This window comes from Cololabis saira, chromosome 20 (genome assembly GCF_033807715.1).
Source record: "Cololabis saira isolate AMF1-May2022 chromosome 20, fColSai1.1, whole genome shotgun sequence".
Classification (NCBI taxonomy): Eukaryota; Metazoa; Chordata; class Actinopteri; order Beloniformes; family Belonidae; genus Cololabis; species Cololabis saira.
This window is the reverse complement of record NC_084606.1, coordinates 12882945-12906032: the sequence shown is the minus strand read 5'-3', so window position 1 is coordinate 12906032 and position 23088 is coordinate 12882945. Positions and strand designations below refer to the sequence as shown.

The 23088-nt window shown below is 39.3% G+C and overlaps 1 protein-coding gene across 1 annotated transcript; it reads right to left on the bottom strand.

Moving 5' to 3' along the window:
• Positions 1-218: 218 nt before the first annotated feature.
• Positions 219-22689, bottom strand: LOC133420766 (equilibrative nucleoside transporter 2). Its single transcript, XM_061710567.1, has 13 exons — positions 22441-22689; positions 17138-17194; positions 16852-16933; positions 14345-14490; positions 13376-13515; positions 13165-13299; positions 12887-12984; positions 10637-10706; positions 9000-9193; positions 8799-8901; positions 8613-8698; positions 5399-5598; positions 219-1643 (listed from the first exon to the last, which is right to left on the bottom strand). The coding sequence occupies exons 2-13, from the start codon at positions 17167-17169 to the stop codon at positions 1532-1534; spliced, it is 1398 nt and encodes a 465-aa protein (XP_061566551.1). The 5' UTR covers positions 17170-17194; positions 22441-22689; the 3' UTR covers positions 219-1531.
• Positions 22690-23088: the final 399 nt, after the last annotated feature.

Below are 23088 nucleotides of genomic sequence, written 5' to 3'. Positions count from 1 at the left end.
TCTAGATCCCTTTTTAATTCTCTCCTCAGCCACCAGGTTTATGAACATCTGCACCTCAGAGTTGGATCAGAACAGACTTTTGTGCACCATTGCTGGTCCAATAAAATGAACAAGAAGCCTTGTCTTTCTCTGATTTCCACATCCTGACTCAGACGTCTGACTCCAACCCCCCGACCAATCAGTGGCCTGTAGTGTGATGATGTCAGATACAGCCGACTCAGCAGCTTAGAACCTCGGCAGAGAAGTTACAGAAAAGTATCAACGGTTACATTTACTACGCAACCTCAACTCTTTTAGTGTGAGCAAGCAGATTATGGAGACTGTCTATAAGAATCTCAGAGGGAATCTTAACTCTCAACTTGGCAACTAGGTACGGCAACCTTACCACAAAAAATAGATGCAAGCTACAAAGAAAAGTGAATCTAGCCTAAAAAATAATAGGGAAGACACAGAGAAACTTAAGTGGCATTTACAAGGAAGTGATTGGGGAAAAAAGCTGCTAGGATAGTAAATGATCCTCCTCACCCACTCTGCAGCTTTAGAGTTTAAATGACTTCCCTCAGGTAGACGGTAGTGTACCAAAAGCTAACCGGAACTTATTTAAAAACTCATTCATTCCCAACGCCATTAAGGCTCTGAATGAGGGCACGTCTCGGTAGTCGTGTCTTTTATGTACATGCCCTTGTTGTTCCTCCTTTTTTGCCACTAAGATGTTTTGCGTGTAAATGTTAAGTGTTTGTTGATGTTTCATGTTACTGTTGTTTTTGTATTATGAGACAAAAGACAAATCTCCACTTGTGGACGAATAAATTAACTAACTAACTAACATCTACTCGGCACGTTAGACCCCTAGTGGGAAAGAACCAACCAATGCGAGTCGGGCTGAGTAGGTTCTAGTGGAAAAGTGCCGTATGAGAAACGCAGTCCCATCTCGTTCTGGTTCTGGTTCCGGTCCAGAGGTTTTACCCATGACCGGGTGACGTGCTCCACCCGCGTCCACCAGACACTCACATTTAATTCCTAAATTACCAAAAAGAATCTTTTGTTCTACATCTGTAACGGAGCATAAAATTAAATTAAATTAGAAAGCGCAAAACAATGCCAAGAAGGGGGAACACAAACAAATAAAAACAGAGTTAATTCAAGCAAACAAATGTTTAAAAAAAGTTATCAAATTTAAGTCATTCAGAGTATAAACAAAGCTCAAATCCCTAGATACAAGTTCCTCTGGACTTGTGAAAAATAGTTGTACTAGTTTCCCGGGTTCCCTTTACGTGCACGCCCGTGTTTGCTTTCAGCAAACCCAGGCGACATAAATACACTTTAAAAATGGAAGAAAAGAAAAGAGTCCAGCTTCCCACTGCAGGATCTTTTCCAACCTGGTTTCAGATACGAAGCAGCAGCAGCAGCAGCAGCTGTCGACGTCCAGCTGTCAGCGCTGCAGGAGCTGGATGAGATGATGGAACTGTTCAGCTTTTCCTCGGGGGATGTAACAGTGTTCCTCGGAGACGCCGGCGAGCTTCCCGCGCGGCTACACCAGCGTTCGGAGCGGGAAAGAGAGGCCGGCCCCGATGGACAGACCCAGGGCCAGGAAGAAGGTCATCAGGGCGCCCGCCGTCTCCGCGTCCTTCGGCTCCACCATCCTGACCACACATCAGATTTAACTATGAAGCACTTCCTTCTCTAGTAAATACAATCAACAGGGTTCATACACATTTTAACCAACACATTTCCATGACTATACATGACCTAAAACATCAATGTATGAAATAAAACTATGTAAAAAGTCACCACAGTGGAGATCTAATGACAATTATGGTTTTATACTAAATAAACATTTGTTTAAACTAACACTGATATACCAGCACTATGTTGTAGTATATGTTGTATTGTAATCTAATATAACTGTAATAATAACTGATCTGCATGATGCGCAAGATGCTAGAGAACACGTGATACTTTTCTATAAGAAATATTTATTGATCAATTTTAAATCTACCTTACAGGACTGTCTCAGAAAATTTGAATATTGTGATGAAGTCCTTTATTTTCTGTAATGCAAAAATGTCATACATTCTGGATTCATTACAAATCAACTGAAATATTGCAAGCCTTTTATTATTTTAATATTGCTGATCATGGCTTACAGCTTAAGAAAACTCAAATATCCTATCTCAAAAAATTAGAATATTCTGGGAATCTTAATCTTAAACTGTAAACCATAATCAGCAATATTAAAATAATAAAAGGCTTGCAATATTTCAGTTGATTTGTAATGAATCCAGAATGTATGACATTTTAGTTTTTTTTTTTTAAATTGCATTACAGAAAATAAAGAACTTTATCACAATATTATAATTTTCTGAGACAGTCCTGTATAGGCTGTTATTACTAAATGTTATCATTAAGTGAGAAAAATAAATTCCATGACTTTTCCAAAACTTTTGGGGTGAACTTATGTTTCCAAAACTTTTCCAGGCCTTGAAAATGACATTTTCACATTCCATGACTTTTACAGGTTTTTTCAAAACGTATGAACCCTGAATAAATAACTACAAGTTAGATAAACTTGCACAACTAGGGAACAAAAATGATGCAACTCTCGTGGACTAATATTGAAGTAAGCGTAGAGAATCTGTTAGTAATTAAGGTTAAATCCAGTGGAGGGCGCCGACCCCATCAAATCAAGAGATGAAAAATAAAAATAAAATAAAAAAAAAACATGCTGTAAGATGCATATAATTATTAAAATAAGGTGTTATTTCAGTCTGTGGTGACTGTCGATAATAATTAAATGTTGTTTAAATATTTATTTGGTTCCAAAATGTTTTTTATTTTATTTTATTTACCTCCGGTCAAACAGAATCCAGTGTAAACTCTTCAACATTTGATGAGCATCTTTTATTTGGTTTCAATTAGATTCGTAAAGGGACGCAGTCGTGTTCGTCCCAGAAACTCAGTTATCAGCAACGAATCAGCGATCAGTATCGTGACGTGTGACGTGACAATTCATTCCCCGTCTTTTTTAGAAAATCAAACTGAACTACACAAACCGGATTTTTATGTTTGTTTCAAATAGGTTAAAGGTATAGTTCGTGATAACACTTGCTTTAGAAATATTTGTTGATCAAATATCTGAAAGAAAGGAACGTTATCTTTTCAAATAGTATAAATTCCAGACAGAACAATGGAATGTTAATGTTTTTCTTCTCTCTAAACTGTAAAATAAACTGAACCCAAACCAGGAAGAAAAAAACAATTCAAAACAACAGTGGACTTGTTGAAATGATAAACCACTACTTTAGTTTTCTTTGCACTGCAGCAGAACTGAACTGCTTCACTAAAACTTATGACCAATAAGCCATTGTTGGATGGTTACATTTTTCAAAATTAAAAAAAAAAAAATATATATTATTTTCTACCTTTCTTTTTTTCCCCGTTGTACCAAGCTTGTACCTAACGTGGCCCCTATGTATGCCAAGGTATATTGCGCCCCCGAAATATTTTTAGCACCAGCCGCCACTGGATCTTTCCTCCATCAATATCATCCATCAACAGTTTGATCTTTGACTTTTAGAGTAAACAAAGGTGCATTTAAATAGGCCGTGTCACATATGTATGTTGCAAAAAGAACAGCTCAGCGACTCACTGTTGAACTGTCCTTGAATATGATACAATCAATCCTAACTATCACTAAGTCTGGCTTGTTTTCAGTTCTAATCCCCTGCAGTATTTTGACAGAGCAGCTGCACCAAACTCCGACTGTCCGTGTTTTTACACGACATTAAAAACCACAATCTTTGCTTTAGTCTGACTGATTAGTCTGTCAGTCTTAAAAAGCATGAATACATCTTGGATCAACACCTAGATAATGCAGCTGAATCCCGGAATAGAAATGTTCAACCGGTTTGAAAAGGGGCCGTGCGCCGCCGGCCTGCTCCTCCCAGGGATTTGGCGGGAAGAACCCGGAGAACCGGATAGACGGTGATACAGAATGTACATGCAGGTGTTCCTAGATGAGCTGTGCGTTGTTGTGGTGGAACAACCAAACCAAACACCAACAAGCGGGAAGCAGGAACTACAGTCGCTCGCCGTCAGAGTCTGGTTACTGACTCCCGTCGGCGTGGCAACACCAAACTCTGCATGTGAACATGTTAACCCTTTACGACCTACCACAGAACAAGTCTGCCTAAGCAATTTTTTATTTATTTTTTTTTTTTACAGTTTTTGCATGCTATAGTGCCATTTTATGGAGTATTTGTATTTGCTATGCATCAAAACAACCTATATAAGACAATCTTTAATAATCTGGATGTTACAAGTCCATACTAACTAAATAAATTGCTAAAAAGTGCAAATAACTACAAAAAAAATGTTAGAAAAATATTTTTCTAAATACAGAAATCTCACAGCTAGATCCCTCAAATTGTCAATGGAAAAAGTAACACAGAAACTTTTCAGACCTCAGGAAATGTATCTGGAATGAATTCATACTTTAGTTTTTGATAAATCATTTTATATATCGTGTTTAGATATCGCATCTTCATCCGGCGCTGAACTCAGCTTCACTCACGGTAAAACCGTTTATACTGTTTCACGCGCACAGACTATAGTGGATCCATAATGTGTGTGTGTGTGGGCTTGTATAGTGAGTGTGTAGTGTGTGTATGGTGTGTGTGTGTCGCTGAGTAATCTTTCATGAAAATCTCAGTTAAAAACACGAACAAGAGCACAATATATTTTGTAGTAGAATTTCCTTTTTTTTCCCTTTTTTTTTTCTTTTCTTTTTCCTTCTACTACCTCTTTAGGTTTGCTTTTAATTTTTGTCTTGTATTGTGTATTATGTGTCGGACCCCAGGAAGAATAGCTGCAGTTTTGCTGCAGCTAATGGGGATCCAAATAAAACTATAAACTATAAACAAATTCAAACAGATTAGTTTCCTGGGGGAATGACGTCAATTCCCTTTTTGTGGGAAGTGGAGTGGAAAAATCCAACCTGACGACACGCTGACAACGTGATGATGTACGCGTCAACGTAGGACGTGCTGTAAACACGTACCGGATCTATAAATAACCTGCAATGTCAATTATGAAGATTTCCGTGTGGCAATTTTACTGGATTATTAAGTGATTTTTCCAAATGATTTAATGGATTAAAACTCTGACACTAAATGCAGGATATGTCAGTGAAACTCTTCCTGTTTAACATGCAGAAAGAATTATTGCTCTGTTTTATTTGGTTGCAATTGTACATTTTTGAAAATCAATATGCAAACGGGAGCGCCGGCGCTCCAGCCAGTCTAAAAGGGTTAAGTGATTAACGTCCCGGAGCTTTGACAGAACAAGCAGCGTGTTCAAATGTGTGATTTGTCCCACATGTTGAGACGACTGGACTCACTGTGGCGCGTAGGACATGGACAGACAGACGAAGTAGCCGCTGGACAAGGAGAACAGAGCCATGATGGCGGCGAAGATGGCGTCATGGTGGAAGTAGACAGGAAGGAAGGAGCGCGTTTGGACGTTGCACAGCATCAGCAGAGGAACGAAGACCACCCTGGAGACGACCAGCGCCGGGAACAGACGGGACTCTTTACCGGGCTGGAGACGAGGCACAGGAGACCAGAGGTAAGGAGAGTTAGATGCAAACACGAGTAAAAGAACAACAACAAGGACGTAAACGAAAGGAAATAAACCTGCAGCTTAGGCCCTGTTTACACGTAGAAAAAACGGTGGTGGTTTCATGCATTTTGGCCGTTCGTTTACACATAAACGAAACTCAAAGTCACCAAAAACGGTAATTTCTGAAAACTCTGGCCAAAGTGGAGATTTGCAAAAACACTGTCTTCACGTTTGCTTGTAAACGGAGAGAAACAGACATTTAGGCTTCAGAACGTCACATTATGCGACAGAAACGTCACCAGCGTCATGAGTGCGACCTGTATTTACAATTTGTTTGGCCACTGTCAATATTTTCTTGTATTTTACCTGTTTTATATTCTAACGTCACACTTAAAAGTAACTCCACTTCTCTGTCACTCCAAACAAAAGACTCTCGTTCATCTTGGAAGTAACTGGAAGTTACACGTGTCATTTGTTGACATTTTTTCCAGGATTCCGATTGGCTAGCATGACTTTCTGCTTCTCGTTACACTGCCCCCTGTAGGTTTGGCTGCTCATAGCACCATAACAGCGTATTTATGCGGATTCGTGTAAATGATGGTATTTTTCAAAACGTAGAGGGGGAAATATCCGTTTTTGTAAATACCCGGCTATGTGTAAACGTGGCTTTAGTTTTCAGTTGAATCAAGTGTAAGGACAATTATAGTGACAGCATCAGCATCAGAGCGTCTACATGACATGATGAACACTAGACTCGTAGTTCTCAAGACCAGTCTTCATCTCAAGACCACTTTTTGGTGGTCTCGGTCTCAGCCTCGGATCATTGAGAGTCCGTTGCACACCAAGGTGACAGAATCTTGTAATCACCAGCTCTTCCTCTTGTTAATGTACAGTTTGGTAAACTTTTTTATTTTGCATCTGATTTCATGTTTTGGTGCATCTGCATGTGTCTGTATTTAATAACATTTTGGTGTTTATAACAGCCTTGTTTGAATAAATATATGAATAATATTTGCATATCGTTGTGATTGATTAAGCATCAGGTCTATTTCAGTGATGCTGATATACGATGTAATCTGATTACTATAATGGTAAATAATGTAATTTCAATCTTTAAAATTCAGGTTTCATCTCCAAATTTAGTACAATTTAAACCAGTAATATTTACTATTCGTTACTTTTCTGAGGTGGAGGGGGGTGTTGGAGCTGGTTATTCTGTTAGAGGACTTTGGGACTAGTTAATAGTCGAGTCAATCCTTAAAAGCACTGGAGTCAATCCTCCAATAGTGTAGAAATAGCGGTAGTGCAGTCGCCACACATATCTGATCTCAGCTGATGGATGGAAACATTTATAGTGAGTTCAACATCATCATCCACTTCTCTGTGTTATTGTGCTGCAGTTGAAAACAAGCTCATATGGAAACTAGCTGAACCAGGATGATGTTCTACAATCACGCAGGATCTGGAAATAACTGGGTTTGTTTTTTGATCTGGAGCTGAACTAGTCTTGGTTTTGGTCTTGAGACTCTCTGATCTTGGTAGTGTCTTGGTCTCGGATCAGGCGGTCTTGACTACAAGTCTATCTAACACATAAACATATCGCACAAAATGTTTTTCTTATGAAATCTAACTCAAATTATTATTATTATTTTTTATTTCTAAATAAATGTCCTGGGACCGGCCCTGACCGGGGCTCTTGAGTGTCCTCAGGAGAACTCATGTAAACATGATCCGTATTCAAAACAAGGCCATGCCACATCCTCCAGGGAGAAACAGCAGCTGCTGGGGAATTTAGCCGCTTCCCAGCTCAGTCTCAGAGCAAACGTATTACATTTAACAGTCACTCAGTCTGTAAATGAGGAATAAATGGAAAAAAGAAAGTATTTACCTGCCACACTTTAGTGACACTTCATCACACCGTGAACCTATTTTCAAATTTGAATATTTTAGCTCCTCCCTCTTAGTCAGGAATTAATAATAATGATTTAGAAAATTGGATTTCCAAAATAATGTCATGTTTTTTAAAGGTACTACAAACATTTATAAAAGAACACACGGTATCCAAATCACCTCAACTTGTGCGATGTGTCAGTGTTGTTTTTAGCAGCATATTTTCATTTTAATCTTTGGGTCAAGCTATCATTTGAGTTTTTATTAGTTTTAGTCACATTCATTCTCCTTTTAGTCGTGTCAAGTTTCAGTCGACTAAAAGTCTGAGCATTTTAGTCTTTTTTTAGTCAGAATTGTCTAGGACCATTTTACTCTAGTTTTAGTCAAAGATTGTATTTAGCCAAACCCATTTTACAATTCAAACAAGGTTCTCTTATTATTATATTATTGTTACCTTATAGACTCAAGAATACAGTAATTCCAGATACAGAAGACTCTAACTTGAGTTTACAACATGTTTATTTTTCCGCATTTCTCCCCATCTTTTTCTTTTTCGACGACACATTGGGTTTTCTTTTCCACGTCTATGTAGGAAAGTGTATCCAAAGCTGGTTTCTTCTTCTTCTCCAGCCCCAGAGAAGATCCCAGCGTTTCTCTATGTAACTTTGTTTTTAATTGACGTGAACCTAGAGCTCTGTGTTAACGGCATCAGCCTCTAACTCTGCAGCTGCATCTTCTGGATCTGATTCCCCGCTGCAGCGACTGGGATTGAGGACTAACATCACTCAGCAGCAGAACTAAACCAGAGAAACTACTGAAAACATGGACATTAAGGATCTTTGGTAGTTCGTATTTTGTCTCGCTTTGGTCAACGAAAATGAAGACATATTTTAGAGTTTTTATTTTGTAATCTACATTTTAGTCTCGTTTTTATCCGTCTACGATATTGCATCATATATTTAATTATCGTTATCGTCACATGACCAGCATTTCCGTTGAGTCTCGTCTCTCTCAGGTGATAAAGATTCGTTGACGCCGATATTTAGTCATAATTTTCGTTGATGAAAGCAACTTTACTCAGGGGTTCAGGATAGTTTGCTCACCCAGCGTATCCATGTGGTGATGGTGCGACCCATCCAGTCGTGGATGTTAAACATCAAGAAGCAACACACTGAAATAAAAAAGCGCTCTAGAGGGAAAGAAAACAAAAAGAAAGCAGGATTTTACACATGAGCCCACCGAGATGACAGCAAAACGGGATCTAAAACAACGGAGCGGATCCAGCCTACCCCATTTCCCGGGGAAGGACGTCTTCACATCCACGGTGACAGCAGGGAACACTGACAGAGTGACTGTGAACACCATCGTCACGCAAAACGCCATCACCCAGATCTGAAATCAGAGCAAAAACAACTTCTAAACATTGTTGTTGAATGGATTTAAATGAGTCACAGGACTGAACGAATCCCCCAAATGCAGCTCCGTCCCACCTTTTTAAAGACTTGGATGACCGAGGACTTTGCCTGCTCCTTCTGCACCTGCTCCAGGGACAGAAAGGCCTGTCTGGTCCCGCCTGGACTGGGTTCCACCTCGGCCTCGGGCGGGTTCCCGCCGCTGGCCGCCGCAGCGCTCACCGAGCCGTTAGCATGGCCGTTCAGCTTCCCGTTCTCAACCTTGCTGCCGTCTGCAGCTCAAAATGTTTCAAGATAAAGAAGGAAAATATCATCTAAGAGGAAAAATAAACTTTAAACAGCCTTGTGTACGTACTGCTCTTAAAAGCATGTGCTTATCAGTCTGTGGGGGAACTTTGTGGAATGGTCTTGATGAAGAAATCAAACGAAGCACTAACTCTATACAGTTTAAAAACACATACAAGAAAACAATTCTTGACAAATATAAAAATAAGGACCTCTAAAGAACTCAATTTACCTTCTGTATGTATTTCTTTTATTATTATTCTGTTCCTTATGTTATATCATATACGAATGTAACTACCTGCATTCATGGCTGGTCGTGGATCATCAAAGAAGTGACTGGAAATTACATTTTTGAGTTTAGGATATTATAGGAGGCTAGTTTAATTATGCCTTGATCTTTGTTTATTAATAGTTTGTGTTGTATTTATTTATTTTTGTTATTATTTTGACCTTTCTTAGTTTTTTTTTCTTGTCTTCTTTTTAATTTCTAATTTTTATATTTTCTATGGTATAGGATATGATATTGTGAGGAAGGGACAGGACTAAATAAGCGTTCTGCTTCCTCTTGTTCTCTCTCAAACACATTACAGGACTGTCTCAGAAAATTAGAATATTGTGATAAAGTTCTTTATTTTCTGTAATGCAATTAAAAAAACAAAAATGTCATACGTTCTGGATTCACTACAAATCAATTGAAATATTGCAAGCCTTTTATTATTTTAATATTGCTGATTATGGTTTACAGTTTAAGATTAAGATTCCCAGAATATTCAAATTTTTTGAGATAGGATATTTGAGTTTTCTTAAACTGTAAACCATGATCAGCAATATTAAAATAATAAAAGGCTTGCAATATTTCAGTTGATTTGTAATGAATCCAGAATGTAAGACATTTTTGCATTACAGAAAATAAAGGACTTTATCACAATATTCAAATTTTCTGAGACAGTCCTGTAAGACCTTGTTTTGTTTTTTTTACATTTCGACGCTTTTAATTTGATGGTGATTTGTTGTTGTTCGAGATAAGCCAACAATAAAAATAAAGTATGCAACGCTTTAACGTCGTCACCGTCCCATTTACGCACAAATGACTTTATAGTTGGACATTTGTTCAGAGGAAGTGTTTTAAAGTGCTATCTGGGTTAGTGATTTATGCTGGTGGATGGACCTCAGGGCTCAGGGCTCCTCACAAAGACAGACTGTGTGAGTTTAACAGAGCCGCTCTTTCTCTAGCTGCAGTCCATAATTACATAAATGAAAGGTCAATTGCCTTAATGCGATAATGTTCCACTGAATTGGTTCGATTCGGCCCGAGCGTGAAGCAAAGAAAGCAAAAAAGCAGTAATGTTTACTCACGGTCATACAAATGTTTCATTATTCTAATGTTAAACAGCTCAGGTGTCAGAGATCAAGAGGTTTTGCAGTCTCACCGTCCAGCAGCTCATCTGTGGCACCTTCCTCATATTTGCTGCTTCGGTTCAGATGGAACTGAGCAAAGTCCTGAACGGGACCGAGAAGAAACCAATGAGCGACCGCTGACATGCAAGTATAATGAAAATGCACATGCGGTCCTAATGGACTTTAGGGGGACTACAGACAATGAGCCCTCTTTTTGTAAAACAGAAGTTATTTGATGCACATCAATTAAAATCTTAACTGATATTCAGAAAAATGTTTTACGATATTCCTTGGAAACGTTGAGGTTGCCTATAACTTTTGTTTTTACTGCATGTAACTCAAACATCTCAGAGAATCAAACGTTGACACCATCCAAAGCAAAATCCACTTAAAAAACTTTCATTTAAATATCTTCCTTTTTTTCCAGTTTTCTTCATATAGAGATTAACCCTAGAACAAGAACATAGAACAAGTCTAAGCATATTTTTACATGCTATACTGCCATTTTATGAAGTGTTTATTTTTGCTATGCATCAAAACAACCCATATAAGCCAATCTTTAATAATCTGTATGTTAATAGTCCATACTAACTAAATAAATTGCTAAAAAGTGCAAATAACTACCAAAAAAATGTAAATTGTTTTTTAATTTTACACATATTTTTCTAAATACAGAAATCCCACAGATAGATCCCTCAAAACTGTCAATGGAAAAAAGTAACACAGAAGTCTTTCAGACCTCAGGAAATGTTTCTGGAATGAATTCATACTTTACTTTTTGAGATATATAATTGTATATATCGCGTTTAGATATCGCGTCTTCATCCAGTGCTGAACTCAGTTCCAAAACCTTGCTCACAGTAAACCGTTTCATAATATGTGTGTGTGGGCTTGTATAGTGTGTGTGTGTGTGTGTGTGTGTGTGTGTGTGTGTGTGTTGCTGAGTAATCTTTCGTGAAAATCTTTGATAAAAAGCAGGAAAAAGAGCGGAAATTCCAACAGACTAGTTTCCGGCCACTTCCCTTTTCGCGGGAAGTGGCCGGAAAAAAAACAACCTGATGACACGCTGACAACGTGATGATGCATGTGTCAACGTAGGACGTGCTGTGAACACGTACCGGATCTAGAAATAGCCCGCAATGTCAATTATGAAGATTTCCGTGTGGCAAATTTTACTGGATTATAATGTGATTTTTCCAAACGATTTGATTTTTTAAAACTCCGGGACACTTAATGCAAGATATGCAAGTGAAACTCTTCCTGTTTAACATGCAAAAATAATTATTGCTCTGTTTTGTTTGGTTGAAAATCAATATGCAAACTGGAGCGCCGGCGCTCCAGCCGGTTTTAAAGGTTCAATTCAGCTGCACTGGTTTCACACAATTAACTAAACTGGAATGAACTGGTTAACTCGATCATGATGAACTGTAACAGAAGGGACTGAAGTGTCTCTTAGCAATATTCGGACTCTCGGTTGACTCCTCACATATCAGCCCCGTACAGTCAGAAGTATTGGCTTTCACATCTCTTTTAGCAAGACGTCATATCCTACTCTCATGGAAATCCCCCAAGTCTCCGTCTATTGCTCTTTGGCTTAGTGATGTTATGTTTTTTCTAAAATCTGAAAAGGTGAGATATTCAGTAAAAGGCAACTAAGCTAAATTTGTTCGTAAATGGCAATCGTTCGTAGATTATTTTAACTCGTTGGAGACTCTACCCACCGATTGATCCCTCCCCCTTACCTTAATTTTCTTTTCATTTCTTTCATTTCTTTATTTGTTTTGATTATTGTTATTTATGCTGCATTTTATGTTTTATTTATTATTTCCATTTAATGGGATATTAGTGATGGGCTTTTGCATTTACCACTGCATTTGTTTTTGTATGCCGCATTTGCTCATCCATTACTCTCCTCCATTGTTCATTTGTTGCCCATCTGTTTATTTTTTATTTAACTCTGTTAAGTTTAGACTGTTTAGACTCTGTTCTTAGTTCTGTGTGTTTAAAAAAAAAAAGGGGACAATGTATAATGCATAATTCGTATTTTTGATTATTTGTGTCCATGTTGCCATTGTATGTTGTTTTTCTTCTAAAAAGATCAATAAAAAAAAAAAAAAAGAAGGGACTGAAGTGGATTCTATCTGTTGGGCTGCATTTGTTTGCTTTATGTGTAAAGTTTCTTGAGATGACTTCTTTGTGAATCGGTGCTAAACAAGTATGATTATGTTCAACTGAAGGTCACATGTGGCCGTGTTAGTAGAGCGGAGCGGGACGTCACTGACCAGACGTGGGAGCAGCAGGTAGCTGAAGAGCGTGACCAGGGTCCCCACGCACGGCGTGACGAAGTAGCCCAGGGCTGCAGACTCAGAATCTGCCTCACCTGCATCACACACACACTCTGGTGAACAGGACTGTCACCATGAAATCATCAAGCAGGAACAGAAACAAAGCGTCTCTTGTTGTGAGGCATCACATCGATTTGACAAGCTTCCCATGTATTTCATGTCCCGTGTTACTAGGCAACCGCTGCCAGCCCTGGGTGTGTAGGCGGGTGTCTTACTGGCGATGGCGAGCAGCATGGCGACAGCGGCGAAGGTCCCGGCCAGCCCCTGGCCGCTCATGAAGATGGCGCTGTATCTCTGGGGCAGCAGCCCCACCAGGCCGAACAGGCTGCCCTGCAGCACGGCCCCGAACGCTGCGGGGGGGGGAGGAGACCAGAGCTTAACACGGCCCTGCGGGTCTCAGGCGCTTTTATACACACGGGGACTCACAGTTGATGAACCAGATAGTCGCCATGGTTACGTCGAAGAACTGGTCCTCCTCCATGGGCACTTTAACCAGCACAGCTGTGAGGATGAAGAGGAGCAGGATGCAAACGAGGCTCCCAGCGATACGCACCGCCTCCGACACCCTGAACCACCGCAGAAAAAACACAGATACAGTTCACCCACAGTCCATACTTTAACTATAGAGGGAATGACGTCACATGAGCCTTCACTGAGTGGCAAAAAGACTGAGTGGCAGCGTAAACCTTCAGTTTGAGCAACTGGAAAACATCCAAAATGGGAAAGAGCTGTTGTGCGATCAACTTTACTCATAGATTTAGCAAGAAATCGGAATTATCGTTTTACAGACTGCTGAAAAATAAGCTTAAGAAAGACAAATGGGTCGCTGCAATTCACAGAAACAACTGGATTCCAGGCACCGAAACGTGGATTTGCGGTTCCCATTTTGTATCAGGTAATGTTGGATTCTTGGGTAGCTAACGTTAAACGGTCAAATCATAAAGTTCGGTGTCCTCATCACTTTAATTTCTACAACAAATCCTGCCTTGAAGTAGAACCAAGCGTAAAGACTTTTGTAAGCCTTCAAGCTTTGCTTTGTGCATTTCCCCGGTGTAGAAATGAAGTACATATAAATATCAGGAAACTCAATTCGTGGCCAAATATTAATGTCCATGGACCACTGGTTCTTGGGGTAACTGTACGGGTCACTGTCAAGTCCAACTGCCTTCAATTTAAGCCGATAATCGGCTGTTATCCCGTCTTCTCCACTAGTTGCAGCCATTTTTGCCACTCAGAGCGAGTAAGGGGGCTGGTCCAGTCAATGCATTCCCTCTGTCGCACAACTGTAAGTACACGTTTATAAAAACTATAGTTAAGTCCATTAAAAGGAAAACAGTCATCTTGTCCGTGTTTAAAAACAAGCCATATCATCATGTTTCTGTCACTGTCACTGACCTCTGGTATAAAATTGAGTTGAGCAACGTGAAGAGCAGCAGAGGCAGCTGGGACAGGAGGGTCATCCAGTTGTTGAAGTAATACTCTTTGCGTACCACCGCGGTGCCATTGACCCATTCTGTAGTATTGAGCCGCCCCTGGAAGTACTACACAAGCACAAACAGGTCGGTCAGACATTTTAAACCAGCGGCCAGATCGACTTGTATGCTTTACTTTTTTATTACTCCCTTTTTTCTTCCACAACTTGTAAAGAATAAAGGATGAAACTGCCCACACGATCTCAACAATGGTGATTTCTTTAGATTTCTCCAGGTACGCCATCAACCTAAACAGCTCTATGTTAAAACGTCAAAAGGCGTTTGAAAACAGTCTATTAAAAGTGTTCATAAGTGCCTACGGGTAGGGATGGGCGGTATGGACAAAAAAATGTATCACGGTAATTTCTGGCATTTATCCCGATAACGATAAAAAAAATACCAATTCAACTCCACCTTTGTAACTATTAATCTATCACCACATTCAGTCTTTGGAGCCCCCAAAACACTGCTCTAAAAGAATACTAAATGCTACTAAATTACACCAATTAAATTGATAAAAACCAATTAAATGAGTCCACCTGTACTGCAAAACTGTAATGACCGCCATGTTTATTAAACAAAAACCTTCCTTCCTTCCTTCCTTCCTTCCTTCCTTCCTTCCTTCCTTCCTTCCTTCCTTCCTTCCTTCCTTCCTTCCTTCCTTCCTTCCTTCCTTCCTTCCTTCCTTCCTTCCTTCCTTCCTTCCTTCCTTCCTTCCTTCCTTCCTTCCTTCCTTCCTTCCTTCCTTCCTTCCTTCCTTCCTTCCTTCCTTCCTTCCTTCCTTCCTTCCTTCCTTCCTTCCTTCCTTCCTTCCTTCCTTCCTTCCTTCCTTCCTTCCTTCCTTCCTTCCTTCCTTCCTTCCTTCCTTCCTTCCTTCCTTCCTTCCTTCCTTCCTTCCTTCCTTCCTTCCTTCCTTCCTTCCTTCCTTCCTTCCTTCCTTCCTTCCTTCCTTCCGATTTAACGCAGAACTATAAATCAGTTTTACACAAAAACGTCATCAAGGGGAATTTATCGTTTTTACCGTGAGATGACAAATTCTTACCGTGGGGAATTTTTTTGACTGAACGGTAAAATATCGCCCATTCCTACCTACGGGTCCAAATCCAGGTTTAAGATCATCTCCAGATTTTATAGAGCATTAAAAACACATTAAAACAGCGAACTGTATACATAAAACAAAAATGGGACAGGGAAACCAACAGCTGTCTTGAAAAAGATACCTGGGAAAAATCCTGTGAATTTCAGTGGAGGATTACAAGCTCAAATACATGGAGATCATTTGGCTGGAAGTGTCTCATTAGATATTTTATCACAGCAGCTCAACATTCTCACTATTCTGGTTCTTCCAGTTGCTGGAGGACTTTGTCATTCCCAGGAAGCCAATCATTACCACCGGTTTTGTGCCCGTCCAAAAATAAATATTTGCTGGCATAACATTCACTCAGAACTAGTGATTACATTTGGGGAGGATATTGCATTTAATTGGGACGAACTCTTCCTTGAGCTTGTACGTTCAACCACTGTAAGTTCTGAAACTAAACACTTATTTGGAATACTGAGCTTAGCTGCAAGGAAAGCAATAACAAAGAAATGGCTTAGGCCAGACATCCCATCTACAGATGAATGGTATAATATAATGTATGATATATTTGTGATGGAAAGAATTACTTTCTCAATGAGGTTGTAGCAATCTAAATTCAAAGACATCTGGGAGCAATGGAAAATGTATTTTTCCCTGAAATGCCCTGCTTTTGTTTAGTTTTCTTTTACCTCTTTTAAACAAGATTTGTTTAAGTATCTATTTTCTTGTATTACTATAATAGAAAACACCCCATGTTAATGTGTTCCGTTAGAACATGTTTTGTGAATGGAAAAAAACAGATTGGAGCACTGTGTTGAAACAAGTAACTGTGTGATAAAGATGTATGTATTGTTGACATGTGATTCCAAACAGAAATAAAATTAAAAGAAAAAAAAAAACTGCCTATAAATCTGTGAGGACATTTTTCTTGCTTTTACCTCTACACGGATTCTAATCCACAATGTGTAAAGCACGACACGTGAAAGACATTTGAAGCATCAAAAGCAGCACACACGCTCCTTAAGAAGAACTCCACGCACTCCAACACTTTTACAAGCCAATATTTACAAAGCCAGACTAAATCCATCATTGCTTATTTTTAGCACTGCCAACCTAATACACAGAAGCAACAAACTACTGATATAAAGCTGCGAATATAAAACCAATTTCCAGAAACACTTTTCTAAAATGAAACAAAAGCAAATCTGTGACCCCCCCTCCTCTCCCCCTTGTGTAACTCGTATGTGAAAAGTAGCTCAGCTGCAAACATGTGCAGTGACCCGGGTGTTAAAGCTGCTTTCTCTGTGCGATTATCCAGTTTCAACTCATGTTCAGAGTTGTGTTTTTACCAGAGAAGCCGTCATGAAGAAGTTCCATGGCAGCAGCGTCCCCAGGCCCAGGATGAAGAAGATGATTCCCACCAAACAGCCCCTGCATGTGGGAGGGAAGAGGGCCACAATAGCTCAATAAATAAGACAGCTTTTAATACATAAGGAACATCTAAACACACATCATTCACAATTTGCAGCAAAACACTTAAAGATAAAACACTTATGTCAAGAGCAAAGCAATGGGAGACATTTATACTCAAGAGAAAACCGTGGGAAGCCAGAACTCGTCCCAATTTCAACCCACCGGTCCGTAGGAGTGTCTGTCCGTTCCTTCATCCTTACGTAGGAGACTCTGTTGAAGCTGAAGGGCCAAATGAAAGGAAAAGAGGTCACTACAGCCTTTTGGCATAGATGAAAATAATTAGAGATGCAGTAACTGTTCACATCCTAGCATGAGGGTGTAAAGAGGCGGGTGAATAAAACATTTCTGGAGCATAGCCACTCAGCTATGTCCTGCTCTCACTGCACTTCTTCTGCTAGTAAAAGGTCCGATTGTTTTGCTTGTCAAAGGATTTGCGACACATACTACAGCTGGACTTTTATTCACCCCACTCCAGCAGTTCGTGTTAACGTGCAACACATTCCTTGCATCATACTGTACAGCTGCTGTGGACGCGGTCGCACCCATGTTGGTTTCTCCAGTGACTCGTTACCTTTTTATGCTCTCACTTTTATAAACGTGCCAGCTAAAACCCTCCTCACATCACCGACGCTGATGACCAAACACACAGCTGTTTTATTTTCAATCTCAAGCAGCAGGCACACACCAGTCATACGATTTATCTGGGCGAGCAGCCGCCAGCTCACAGAGATTCACCTCGCCTCTGCCAGGAGTCGCAGGGTCTGTACAATGGCCCTTTCAGTCACCGTTCCTACTGACTTCTGTCCTTGAGAGGATTTTTTAAAGCCAGGAACTCATCTTGGTCAAAAGTCATTACACTTACTTCACAGAGCAGAACTAATAAACTGGCGAGTAAATCAGAAACAAAGTTAAAATGATGTGGACACAGGGCTCCTGTGTATTTTATAACGTCTACCACATTAGTAAAATGGAAATGGATACGGCTTAGATGGACACAGACTCACTGAGTCTGATAGGTTGTACAAAAAGATGATTTAAAAAAATAATTACAGACCTAGAACAACATTTTTTGGTGATTTTTTTCCACAGTGACGACAAAAAGTTTAAAAAATCTGAAGACGTTAATTCATGAGTGAAACAACAGCAATTCATTAATAATAATAATAAACTTTATTTGTATAGCACCTTTCATAACTTAAAATGCAACGCAAGGTGCTTCACATAAAAAGAAATTTAAGGCATAAAACATAACATAGAAATAGAGGGCATAAAACAAAAATCAAAGCAACATAGTGGAAGCAAAAACAATAGCAGTAAAGCAGCATAATGAGGACATAACCAACACATAACCCAAAAGATCGATTAAAATAATCAAAATACAGACAGTATTTTAAAATAATTTAAAAGATCAATTAGGTGCATCTTAATTCACTGAATTTCCAGTGAATCCCTGATAGTAATTGCAAAATAATCAAAAATAAACTCAAAAGTAAATGCTGCTTGTGGGTGCAACTCATGAATCCAGACAAATCTTGATCTCAACACAAACAACCCTCTCCCTTCTGCACAGAAAGACTAAAGTGCTGGTTTCACCAATCTGGCGAGAGCAAAACATTCAAAGTAACAAATTAAAACTTTTAAAAGGAGGGAGAAAAAAGGACATTTTAGCTCCCAATTGTCTCTGTTAACGAAGCCTTTCCGCCCACTCTTTAAGCCACAAAATATACAGCATAGATGGACTACGTGGCCCCTGTTTAACATAAGAAATAGTCTTTTAAGAAACGCCTATTACGCAAACATGAAAACGTGACAAAAATGTCAATCTTCTGTGTGAATACTGAGTAGAGACTTAATCTATTTGTCCCTTGAGGAACAACGTATACATCACATGTATACGCAGTTCCTCGCATCCAAGTGATAGACACTGTTGAGGTAAAAATATAAAGCTGAGGAACGTGTTCGCCTGTTGAGTGGGTGTGAGAAAACCTTCCCTTTGCAGTCCTGGTTGTTTAGCTTAACTGTTCCCAGCAAGGCATTAAAGCTGGAGATAAAAGGCTGAAAATGATTAGTTTAGCTCCTAGAAACCACATCACATCACTATCTGGGTTCCTGCTTCTTTCCTGATTGTCAAGTCTTCCTCCCTACACTCAATTCATTCTTACCTATGAGGAAAAGTTACAGAACCACAATTAAACTCAGCACGAAAAGAAAGAAAGTTTGTGTTTGGTAGATTATTTCTTTGTTGTAACAATGCTTCCTGGCAATTAATCTTATACTGTTGGAAAGCCTTTTCATTTCTCCTTTAAATGGGGCCATTTGTAAGCGACGCTCATTCGTGGGAGGAGCAGCAGAGGTAAGGATGTGGGTTGCGGCCATGAAACATTTTGCCAGATTTGCTGCAATATTTCTCAAAAATGTACAAATTACATTTCTTAAAAACAAGACTTTCACGGTTGTGACATCCTTTGAGGAAAGCCTTGCCAAGTCTTCCGCACACAACACAGACAAAATGCAACCGCGTGGACCCGACTTATTTGGGGTTTTCGTGTTTTTTTAATCTTTTTAATTCTGTTAAAACTAAACACGCGTTATCACATGACAATCAGGCCAATCGATCATATTTAACAGGTGGGGAATCCTATGCAACCCAAACTTCTCAACTCCTGGACCCACTTACATACTTTGTTTAGTACCTGGTGATGCCGTCACCACTCACTCTTGTTGGTATTTCTGCCAGCAGCCAAAAGGAATGCTTATAATTCACACCAGCATCAGGTGACTCTGCAAATCATCCATATTCCACTTCATCGCCTTTAAAAGCTCGTGAGAGAGAGAGAGAGAGAGAGCACTGCCGTGCCTAGTTGTGACAGGCCACGCGGGTCAAAGGGTTTTAATGCATCTTCCGAGGTTTGGTTGGTTGCATCTACAGTAATATAGTGTTATTGTTGTTGTGCATATGCTGTAACAATGCACCTTTCAATGACCATGTTTACCTCATACTGCTGCACCTTTCACTTTTTTTTTTTTTTTTTTTTTTTTTTTTAAATTGTATACATGTTAATAAGAGCCACATTTGTCTTTTTACTATTTGCTACTATTTAAATATGGGTTCAGTGAGCAAAATAACCAGAGTCAAATTCCTTGTCTGACATGTTCCAACTTGGCCGATAAAGATGATTCTGATTGTGATTCAACACTTCTGCCACTTCTACAACCACACCCCTCCAGGCTGTAACATGAACCACCATCATGTTTTATAAATGAAATCTGATCATTTTGATCAATGTACAGTATCTAATTCACTATCTAAATGTTTAGAAAGCGACTCCTTCTGAGAGGCAGTGGTGGATCCCCTGAAGCTCTCATTACTTTCCCTACATGCAAAACATCCTGCTCTCTCATGCACATGACTTCCAGTCTTCTCTTCTCTTCTATCGAAGTGCCATGTTGGTAAATTTAACTTCTGTAAAACCAATATGTGAACTGACAGTCTGGTTTTTCTTTTTCAAGTGTCTGTTGCTTCTCCTTTTATCACTTCCTTAATCGGAATGAGAATGTAGAAGGTAAATAAATTCGGCATCACTATGATCTTCTTGGGATGGAAAATACAAAATTATTAAATGGATTCAGACTTGATGACGATCTGAAGATGCTGTTCTCTCTCCATTTTTAAAGGAAATCTAAAAGTAAATCTACTGTCTACCTATTTATAAAATACCCTTGCTACATGACAGAGTTATTGGGATGACTGTATGAATGATTGTATGTATTTGTATGTTTGATTATCTGTATTGTAATGTCTACTGTTTTCATATTCCTCACGGTACCACATTGCATTGTAAATATCATTTTTCCTTCAAGAACTTTGGGCCCCATCCCAAAAACTTTCAATAGCTTACTTTGGGGGCCCCATTCATACATGCCAAACGACCATTATAGATGTCTGATAGGTCTCAATTGTATACGTTTATCTAAATGGCTGGCTATGTATGAATAAACTATGAATAAACTAATTCCCAACTGGTACCTGGTTATAATATAGTTCCAGACGTGTTTCATTGCCCTTTTCACGACCTTCCCCAGCAACTACGACCTTACTGGCTATCACAGAGCAACTAAACAGTAAAATACTGTAGTTATACATCATCTCAGCGCATGTTTGTTTAAGGAATGACACAAACATACAGTACAGTAGCCTACAAATACACCTGCTCGGGTCTTTAAAGAACTCTGGTACCATTACTACAGAGAAAACCAGGTAACAGTATTGAATTTGTGTATACTGAACAGTGCGGATTCATAAACAGGGTTCATACACATTTTTCAAGGTCAAATTCAAGCACTTTTCAAGCATTTTCAAGGGTCATTTTCAAGAACCTTATCGCTGGGGTAAAATATCTACAGGAATATATATGCTCATAATTATTGTTTCCGCTTTTTATCACAATTATGTACATTGTATCATGCTGTAAACATCTAGTTATGTTTTACAGGGTTCCTACGGGGACTTGAAATCCTTGAAAGTGCTTGAATTTCAATGTTGTGTTTTCAAGGCCTGAAAAGTGAATTTTAGTTTAAGTGCTTGAAATTATAACTCTGTGTCTTTCACAAAATTGGGATCAGACTGCATAGTTTAGTTATTACAAGGAGAAATAAAATCAGTAAGATAAAACCAGCGTTCCTACACATTTTTGAAGGTCTAATTCAAGCACTTTTCAAGCACTTTCAACAGTCATTTTCAAAATCTTCAAGCACTTCATCGCTGGGGTAAAATGTCTACAGGAATATACAGGACTGTCTCAGAAAATTTGAATATTGTGATAAAGTTCTTTATTTTCTGTAATGCAATTAAAAAAACAAAAATGTCATACATTCTGGATTCATTACAAATCAACTGAAATATTGCAAGCCTTTTATTATTTAAATATTGCTGATTATGGCTTACAGTTTAAGATTAAGATTCCCAGAATATTCTAATTTTTTGAGATAGGATATTTGAGTTTTCTTAAGCTGTAAACCATGATCAGCCATATTAAAATAATAAACGACTTGCAATATTTCAGTTGATTTGTAATGAATCCAGAATGTATGACATGTTTGCATTACAGAAAATAAAGGACTTTATCACAATATTCTAATTTTCTGAGACAGTCCTGTATATACTCATAATTATTTGTTCCGCTTTTTAATCACAATTATGTACATTGTATGGTGCTGTAAACATCTAGTTATGTTTCATCTTACTTCAAGGATTTCAAGCACCCATAATAATAATAATCACAGTTTAACTACAGGTAGTTTAACACGGTTTCTGCCCGGAGACACAAGGGAACTAACCCGCTCATCTGTCCTTCAAAAACAGCATAGTAACAAAAACCCGGAATTACATTTCTTGCTTAATGTTGGTGTCGCTGAATTAAAACAGCAGCTTAATCTGACACATCGCTAGCTAAGCGGAGACTCACCGTCTGTCACTGCGTCTCCATCACTCCCACGGGCTGTAGGTGTGTAGTTGCGGCCACACTACAAACCATATACACGTGTATACATGTATATGTGTGTGTGAATGTGTGTATGTGTCAATGCTACCCTCTGGTTTATGGGTTTCCGTCCACACACGTGGCGGAGCGGCTGTGTTGGTACCTGCCGTGTGTCTGCACCGCGGCGTGGGGCAGCAGCTGCCGTGCCCGCGCCCGCCACCGCGTCCCCGCCATGGTCCCCGCCCTCTGCCACCATTACGAGAGCAGAAGAAGAAGAACGACGACAACAACAATGGCACCACGTGACTAGAGTACTAGAGAGAGAGAGTGGCGACAACGGAAGTTCAAAAAGCTGGCCGATCACGTGGTCCATGTAGCGCCCCAAAGTTCCCGGAAGTGCTGGCGGGCAATTCAAAAACTTGAGGAAAACCACGACAATCAGTAAAGAATGTCAATAAATGTTTCGCTTTCGAATATTTTTATGCTTATGTTAATTGATTTGAACTCTGTTAAGTTTACTCAACCTGTACATTCTTTGACAACAACAATAAAATCGTAATATATCTGTTGATTTTAAACTTAAGACGTGAGTGAGGCAGACTGACAGATGACAATGATTTCCAATTGACTACT

Excerpts from the sequence above, each read along its gene's own strand:
- LOC133420766 (XM_061710567.1), bottom strand. The coding sequence starts at position 17,169 with ATGAAGGAACGGACAGACACTCCTACGGACCG. Across the intron at positions 14,491-16,851 it reads TCTTCATGACGGCTTCTCTG|TACTTCCAGGGGCGGCTCAA; the intron begins GTAAAAACACAA and ends GTGCTTGTGTAG. Across the intron at positions 10,707-12,886 it reads ACCTGCTGCTCCCACGTCTG|GACTTTGCTCAGTTCCATCT; the intron begins GTCAGTGACGTC and ends GGTCCCGTTCAG.